Source organism: Dysidea avara, chromosome 15 (genome assembly GCF_963678975.1).
Source record: "Dysidea avara chromosome 15, odDysAvar1.4, whole genome shotgun sequence".
Taxonomy (NCBI): Eukaryota; Metazoa; Porifera; class Demospongiae; order Dictyoceratida; family Dysideidae; genus Dysidea; species Dysidea avara.
Window position 1 is genome coordinate 5,716,444 of NC_089286.1, and position 9,048 is coordinate 5,725,491.

The following is a 9,048-nucleotide window of genomic DNA, read 5'->3' on the forward strand; positions in this document are numbered from 1 at the left end:
TTAAAAGAAATGTAATAGGGAGTGCTCTATTAAAGTATCTAATTAACAAGGAGAGAAGGCCGGGGCCCCCTATTTCTACCATCCATAGTATGCCACAATAATCACTGAATTACAAGCTGAATTATTGCAATCAGTTAAACAATAAGACTGGTCAAAGTTGATTCACAGTTTAACATCAAATGTTATTCAAACTGAAAAGCATGTGTGGACATACTAGTATAAGCCATAAAGTCTCTGGCTGGCACTCATCCCAGATTACAATTGTCTATGAGATATATTATAGCTTTACACATGAACTAATGGAAGAAGAGATTAGACTGATCTTGAAATGCCACTGGCATGCAGGTGGTGACAGTAAGCTGTGATAAATTTCATATAATTATTATTTTGATGCCTCTAGATCTTATTTTTACAGATTACCCAGATTATGGAATTCTCTCCCACCCAGTGATCAGTATCTCTCTCCCTATCCAGCAAATAAAAAGAGTGAAAAGGAAGGCAATTAAAAACTTATTTTTGGAATCATTTTGTCAACAATTTTAATGTAAACAACAATTGTACCCTCCAATGGCCTCCATTACTTGTGTCCCGGTGGTCGTAAGTGCTCTAAACTCTCCTGCCCGTAACTGAATTATGTAGTAAGTAGCTGTGTGTTTTTGTATAGCTACTATGTTGTCTACATGTACAGTAGTTAAGAAATTAACCAGTATAAGTAATTAGTTTGGGTAGTTGGCATATGCATATGTTGCCATCTGACCCTCAACACCACCACACTATTTTAATTCTGTAATCTCACACACATAATCTGGTGTTGTAAAGCAATAATAACGATAACCATTGTCTGTGCTATAGCTGCGTACTACATGGATTACTTTGTTCACTTGAATATGCACCTCAGTAAACTGAATATGGACTGTAGCTGGTGTGTGGATGGAACTGAATTTTGCGGCCAATCGGCCTGTTAGCACTGTATGCATGACTGGTGATTTGTATTTGTATTTTAAGGAAAAAAACGTCGTATAGTATATTCTCCGTACCGTAGGGTACGGAGAATAAACAAATACCCGCAAATAGCAAAATTACCAGAAAGGTAACGGCGCTTAATTCATAGATTCTAGAGGCGCGTAACCTATGCATGCTGGATAATTTTAAGGAGGGTATGGTCCGCTCGGTATGGTCGATATTGCACAGAGCTTGATAGCATCGGGCTCGTTTTCTAACGATGATGTTAAGCAAAGCAAATCGAAAAATGCGGTCTGCGAAGAAGCGTCACAACGACTAGCGCTGTCATCCACGCTGTGCAAACAAGAAGGTACTTTTGAATTTATGCACTGCTATGCTAACTGTTTTTTATTTGTGTGTGTGTGTCGCGGTTTATCCATGCCACCCACCATTATTACTAACCTACACAGTGTCTCCAGGTTGTTGTGCAAGTGTAAGAATTTGAATCTACTGTGTAGGTAATATTCTGAATTAATGGCTAGCGTTAATTAATAGCTGAGTTGTGGCTAGATTGGTCACGAGGCTACAGGGTTTATAATAACAGCACGTGATTAGTTGAATATACTGTCGGGTGTGTTATCATGTGCACAGTAGAGAGAGAGAATCTAATAACTATAGTGCACCAAGGCTGGACCTACTTGTTATTTTATGTATATTTTTCAATGTGACTATGTATACTCAGCTCCCTGGGATACTATCAGCAACGAGCTGCCTATCCCAGTCACCAATCAATCAATCAAAGCATACAGTTGAACGCTTTACTGTCCAAGTAGCTACTTACATACAGCTGTACAGAATTGCCAGAATGTGTCAAGCTGGGTATAAATTAGTCTGGCGCGGCCGCCCCTTCCAGTGGTGGATACAGGGGGGTTGCCCCCCCCCCCCCCCCCCCCCCCCTGAGAATAGCGCGCGCCCCAAATTTATTGATGACTCGTCCTGTGGGTGATAAAATCACCATGAGTTATATGTACTGTGTTATAGAAGGACTTTCTACTGGCGAAACTTCATACTTTTGCCTTTGAAATCGCAATTACGGTGTTCAAGAGCAAGTTGTGACCTTTTTTTGGGGGGGGGGGTCTTTGACTTACAGCTAGCCTGAAGTTGAGTGGAATCTGAAACCCCCTCTGAAAATTTCTAGATTCGCCATTGCCTTCGCAAACAGGAAGGGTCTGGAGACTCTAGCATAGTGTACTTGTGCGAATGGAATGTAATTAGTGGGAGAGACGTGGTTTTCTGTAATTAGATTGCACCATTATCGTTAGTCATTGCGATATTCATATCCAGTGAAATGCTAAAAAAACTAACCACTTCTAACTTACAAGACTACTTAATGTACTCTTTATAGTTTCTCATCACTCACTGTACTCGTTTTCCTTAGCTGAAAATCATGTCTAAACATTGAAATGTTAGTATACATGTATAGCAGTAATCAATTTTGAAGTGGCAGAGTGGAAGATGATGCCGGTGAGTGATGAGAAACTATAAATCAATTTTTCCTAGTCTTATAGTTATCCAGTGATAAGCTACTTGTCACTGTGGAACTTTAATCGTCCAATGCATTGAGAAATATTCTCTTATTTTCTCATTCATTTTTGGTAACATTAATTTTATAGCAATATTGTCATCTTTAAGTGATACTTCTCAACATGCACAGTTCAGTAGCCTTCTGTGTGTTGCTCCAATCCTCACCTATAATCAAGTTCCTATGCATATGCTTATAACAATTCAATGTATGCATGTATTTATGCAACTGCTCCAATAATTTTGCACAATAATGCTTCATTGTAGTGGCCATGAAGAGGCATTGAAAAGTCGTGTGCAGGGAAGGCCATTCCACCTGACACATGTGGTTACACTATACATGTTTTTGTGTACATCCCTTGACATTTACTGTTTGCTACAGATAATGAAATACTTGAAGTCTTCACAGTTGAGGAGGCTGTTAATAAGATGGGATTTGGTATATTTCAACTCATAGTATCATTACTAGCTGGCTTCATGTGGGTAAGTATATAGATGCATGCCAAGTATAGCTACGTGTGAGTGTGTATATACTATACTACAGCCATTGTTTGTGTGTGTGTGTGTGTGTGTGTGTGTGTGTGTGTGTGTGTGTGTGTGTGTGTGTGTGTGTGTGTGTGTGTGTGTGTGTGTGTGTGTGTGTGTGTGTGTGTGTGTGTGTGTGTGTGTGTGTGTGGGTGTGTGTGGGTGTGTGTGGGTGGGTGGGTGGGAGTGGGTGCGTGCGTGCGTGCGTGCGTGCGTGCGTGTGTGGCTTATCTACTCTAAGAATAGCATACAGCTTGCACGCATACACAAGGAAACCTCTTTTAGCGAAATAATAGAATTTCTATCTTGACATGCATGTCTGGCTCTGTTTAATTTTATCTATGAAAGAGGAAACCTCTGTATTGTTGCAAAATGGAACAACAGATCTGACATCCAACACAAAGAGGTCTTGCTAATGATAACTTGTAAGATTTGTGGTATATAGAATTACACACACAGAATCTGTACACCTGTGGCATGTATCCACAGTAACGTTAATTTTAACAGGTAGTTGAAGCCTTTGAAGTGATGATATTATCCATCTTATCAGCTGCTGTCAAGTGTGACTGGGACTTGAACTCTGCAGAAGAAGCCACCATTACAACAGTAAGCTATCTGTTGTATATGCTTTTCATCGTAAATAGCAAAAAAAAATTGTTTCATTTTTTTACACAAAAGCAAGTATCTAAATGTGGTGTACTCCCCTTAATACTTTTGGTTTTCAAATAAGACACATCAAGCATAAGAACACGGTCTTTCTCACCACTGTAGCTGCTATTGCTGCGAAGATTGAGATAATTCTAATAGAGCAGTCACATAAAATAGATTTGTTCATTGTAAATCATCTATTTTCCATGAAACTATTATGAAACTTTTTGCACAAAAATAAAATTACAGTAATATCCAAGATGGTACGTATGTATATGTAGATCCTGAAAATGTCAGTGCATGTCTTCGTACATTTCAGGTTGTGTTTTTAGGATTTCTTCTTGGATCTCCAACATGGGGTTTTGCAGCAGACAGGTTTGGCAGGAAGAAGGTGAGCTACTACATTACTTGATAGCTGTTGTTGATGTGGTCCCATCAGGTACTGGGGGCAGTGTTGCTAACTGTGTTCACATTTGGAATGATCAGTGCTTTTGCTCCAAACTTTCCTTGTCTCTTGTTATTCCGAGGATTTGTAGGATTTGGTGCAGGAGGAGGATTTTTAGCGTAAGTATACTACATAGTACACTGGAACCTGTTAATGTGGACACTTAAGGACACCTATGCACATAATCCAGACACCAAGTTTCTAGTACATACATAAAATGACCCTTGTTAATCAATGCTCTCAAGGTGTCCATATTGGACTTGTTATCCCACTGTGAGGTGGCAGTTATAAAGCCTGTTAATGTAGATACAGACAATACCATCTTGTTGAATGTAGTAGAGGCAGTGGTAACCTGATCCCCCAGCTACAGGCTTGCACCAAAGTAGCTATAATATAGCCACAACAGCTGGAATCTGGAATTCAGCCTAGCACATCGACTTCTTGGGGTATTGCTATCCAACTAGGCATACGATGCAGGCTCCACTGTATATCTAGCTGTCTTAGGCACTGATATTACATATTTATCTACAGTCCTGCGTACTGTCTGGAGTTTCTCCCTGCCAAATCCAGGGCCATAACATATTGCTTGCTAGAGGTAAGCACGTACATGTATTTACTAGTGCGCAGTGTAATTCTCTCTGTTTCCTTAGGTTGCATGGGCATTGGGAGCCATCTTGGAGGCACTATTGGCATTGGCAGTGATGACCAATTTCCCTGAACAACATGCTTGGAGATGGCTGCTGGGATTTTCTGCTATACCACTGCTGTGTCCTCTGGCCATACTCATAGTAAGCATGACCATGTGTGTATAAAATTGTATAGCATGTCTGTTCGTTTATCTAGTTCATGCCAGAGTCCCCAAGATACTTAATCTATAAAGGTGAAGAGGAGAAAGCAAAGAAGGTGTTAACGTTTGTAGCTAAGATAAACTGTAGCCGATTGATACCCGGAAGACTGGTCACTCAGGAAGTGAAAGAGAGTGTTTTAAAAGAGCGGAGTTATCTTAAGGCAAGCAATGGGTTAATGGAGTCGTCATTCACTGAAGTTAGAAGGCAATCCAGCTCAGCATCAAACTCCGGTTCTAGTTATGGAGCATTATCTGGTGAAGAAACACCTCCTCTGGAAGATGAGACTTTTAACGATGGTCGACCCACTATAGACATGTCTGACATAAGAAGATTGCTGGAAAGATCACGGACTTGTTCCATTGATGATTATAACAAATGCTCATGCTTCTATCTGAGGAAGTTGATCATCAACAAACTAGTAAACTATTATCACTGGATACTAATCCTGTTCAAGAATGGATGGTGGAGGACTACATTGTTGTTGTGGTACTTGTGGTAAGTCCTTGAGAGCTCTACCTGCTGTAACATGACCACTTATAATTGATGTACTTTATTTTTATTTTCTTCACTAGTCATGTGACTGCAAGTGTGGTTGTGTTGTGGTCTTTGAATTTTTATGGTGGTAAATTCTGTTTATGGTATTGACATACTTGAAAAACCACATAGATCTACATGAGTAATCAATGCATGTAAAAATTGCTTGATGTATGTGACGTGCAAATACTCATCCCACATAGCCAAATACTCACCTAGGATGATGTTTTGTGAAGATAAGTATAATGTACTTCTAGTCTTGTAGCTACACTTTTCTACTGCTTTTGATTATAAGGTTTACTGCTCATGAAATAATTATGTCTTGCAAAATACATGATTGGCAAGAATTATATACCCGCTGAAATAACTGGTTATTCTTTCACTGATTTCGTTATGATTAATTTTGTGAACTTGGTTCAGCTTTTTAACTTGATTTTTAGTTAATGGACATGTGTCACTGCTGTTATAAAGAGTACTATATTTTTACAGGTTTGCAGGTAATGTTACATACTATGGAGGTACTCTACTGACTACATCATTGTTCCAAAATGATAAACACTGTGGTATGTACACTAGTTGATGTGGTGTGGTTGATGTAGTATATACATTACTAAAGGATTGAAGGATGATGAAGATAACACTACTGTGTGCAGGAGGTTGAGCAGTCAAGATTATGTTGATATTGTATGGACCACTTGTGCTGAGTTCCCAGGTGAGTAACTGCTTGTACATACGGTAAAACTAATAGAAATGAACTATTATTGTTTTGTAATGCCATCTGCAAATGATTTATCTTGGCTGCTGCAAAATCTTCCATACAGATTACAATACTCTTGGTATAATAATATATCTCTACAAGTATAAGGGAATTTTAAGTTTGATTAAGGATCATAGAATTGAAACAAGGGAGGTCATCTTCACTTAAAGATATACTAGTGACATTTAATCCCTATAATTCAGTCTATATAGTCATGACTAAAGTGGGATTAAACTAATTTGTATCTGCATTACAAGTGGCCATTACATTTTTTATGTTCAGCTAAATGTTACAAACAAATAACAGTTCAAGAAGTGCCTCTGTAATCAATCCAGTCACTATAGAAAATATAGACACTAACAATTTCTGTAATAAATGTAGTATGTGCTACTGCAAATTGACACCTTGCACTGTTAGCAAAAAGAAATGGGACACAAAGATAAGTTCATGATGTGTACATGTGGTATGCACATGCACACGACGTCTAACAGTGAAAAAATCAAGTCATTATTTAGCTCTTATTAAGTTACGCTGGTCTGAAGGCATCAGCTAATAGTTGGTTAGTTATTCCACTGAATAAAATAATTAAGCACAGTTGTATTGAAGGCACTTTTGGATCATGACTAGATTTACGAGGCTGGTTTCTAGTCAATTTTTGTGAGAAAGTGCAACCTCCGTGATCCCTAATATACAGTACTACTGATATGAGATATCTATTTCAGGTGTTGTGTGGGTTATATTTTTACTACTTATCTTGGGGAGGAAGAAATCAATGGCAATCACCACATTTCTGGCAGCTTGTTGCTTCAATTTACTCTTCATCTGTACTAGCAAGTAAGCTTGTAATGTGTGTAGCAGCTTTGAAGTGAAGTATGCCTGTATATGTGACTGGGCCTGCTTAAACAGGGCATGTGGTGCACAAAATTTGCCGCTTTTCCAAACTTTAACCACTCATAACTTTTTGTTCCGTCATGCTATGGCCATACAAATTTTAGCACTACTTTATATAAAGAATGCAAATAGTTTACTCCAGTACGGAGATATGACCTGTTGTGTGACAGAGTGTAGTTTGTGCCCACGTGACCTGTTTTCGCAGGCCCAGTCTATTATAGTACCTATGATTAGAATATTAATATGTTTGTTTCACTGTAGAACTGTTCTGACTATTATTTTATTTGGAATTCGTTGTTTTGCTACTGCTTATTTTCAGTCCATTGGTCTTTATGCACCTGAGGTGAGTGTTGTCCTATTGTGAACTGTACACCACTTTATCACTATCAGGTGTACCCAACTGCCATAAGAGCCTTTGGTGTGTCATTATGTTCTTCTGCTGGTCGTATAGGAGGAATGATTGCTCCATTTATTGCACAGGTGAAAAATATACATAATTCTTACTGGTCTCTGTACTGAATGTGCTGGTTCTCACAGATGTGATGTTAATATATTAATGGGTTTTCTGATATGCATACTGATAGCTGGTAACTTTCGGAAGGTTTTTATTTTCGGATATTTCGAAGAGGCCCTTCTCTTCGAAAATAATTTCCCAAATCCAGTTGTTCTTCGAAAATAAATTCCCACAAGTGAAAGCAATGATCTGACTTTCGCCAATTCGCTTGTGTATTCCTCAAGTTTTAGCTCAGTATTACTGATGATGATGGGTAAATTGTATCATTACTGTACCAATAACTAGAAAACAGGTGACCCAGAATGGGAAGTGATGTTAGAATCTATGGTAGATAGCTAGCTACGATTGAGCGTGATCGAGCCAGTGAATTTACTCCACTCAAGATTCCCTCATGATCAGTCTTCTCTCCAGTACACAGGGATGGGGATTATTCCATCAGTAAATCAGTTTTTTGGCATACATTCATGCATCTTCATAATTAGTGACACAAATTTCCGTTTATTTGAAATCCATCCGGACTTCGAAATATGCACTCTTCGAAATTCAGATATTACTTCTTGTGCAAAATTTTCTGTTTCGAAAATAACCCACTATACGGTAGGATTTGGTATAATAGCAGTTCATGAAGGGTACACGCAGTAATATGCAGCTAATTGTGTATAGATGTATGTTCTATTAGAGTGCTTCACCACTGTGTCTTTTACCCACAGACATTACTGGCGTACAACTCATATGCAACCATCGGTATTCTAATTGGCATCTCAGTGTTATCATCACTGGCAGCATTACTGTTACCCATAGAGACTAAAGGACGACCAATGAAGGTACACAACTCATTACTACCATAATACTACTTGTGTGTGTGTGTTGTGTAGGATTCTGGAGGATAAACTGGGTTCTATTTAGTCACCAAATTTATAATATTTTTGTATCATATGACTATTATTTATTTCAATATATTTTTATTTATTACGATATATTTTTATCATAAAAATTTATATGCAGTAACTACACCTTATAATTAATTGATCACCACTATTGTAATGTCAGTTGAAATAAAAGTAATAAATTGTTATTGAACAAAGTCATATTACAATATTTGTGAAGTAATGACTATTAGATTTGCATTTGAAGAACACCATAGCTCATCAATGGTACTGTGTACCTAGACTCTGACCTCCATACATATGTATATCCCTTCGTTTCCCAAATTCCTTTAACCAAACAATTGCATTACTTGTTTTATAACCTGATAACTCTTGTCTAGTTGCAGGTATCATCACCAAATTTTTAGCAGCACTTCTGTACATAATTATACACTAGTGGTGTAAATGGGATGGTGATTGAATAATCTAATTAGAAG

At 38.1% G+C, this 9,048-nt stretch overlaps 1 protein-coding gene across 1 annotated transcript; it reads left to right on the forward strand.

Annotated features, from left to right (window-relative positions):
- Positions 1-1,132: 1,132 nt before the first annotated feature.
- On the forward strand, positions 1,133-8,761 carry LOC136245353 (synaptic vesicle 2-related protein-like). Its single transcript, XM_066036831.1, has 15 exons — positions 1,133-1,312; positions 2,906-3,006; positions 3,556-3,654; positions 4,016-4,087; positions 4,136-4,260; positions 4,673-4,736; positions 4,792-4,929; positions 4,985-5,484; positions 6,013-6,086; positions 6,140-6,235; positions 7,003-7,114; positions 7,433-7,514; positions 7,562-7,651; positions 8,396-8,509; positions 8,561-8,761. The coding sequence occupies exons 1-15, from the start codon at positions 1,174-1,176 to the stop codon at positions 8,573-8,575; spliced, it is 1,821 nt and encodes a 606-aa protein (XP_065892903.1). The 5' UTR covers positions 1,133-1,173; the 3' UTR covers positions 8,576-8,761.
- Positions 8,762-9,048: the final 287 nt, after the last annotated feature.

Bases quoted from the DNA above. Each gene is read 5' to 3' on its own strand.
- LOC136245353 (XM_066036831.1), top strand. From the start codon at position 1,174: ATGGTCGATATTGCACAGAGCTTGATAGCATCGGGCTCGTTTTCTAAC. The intron at 4,261-4,672 runs GTAAGTATACTA...ATTTATCTACAG, and splicing joins GCAGGAGGAGGATTTTTAGC to TCCTGCGTACTGTCTGGAGT. The intron at 6,087-6,139 runs GTATGTACACTA...ACATTACTAAAG, and splicing joins CCAAAATGATAAACACTGTG to GATTGAAGGATGATGAAGAT.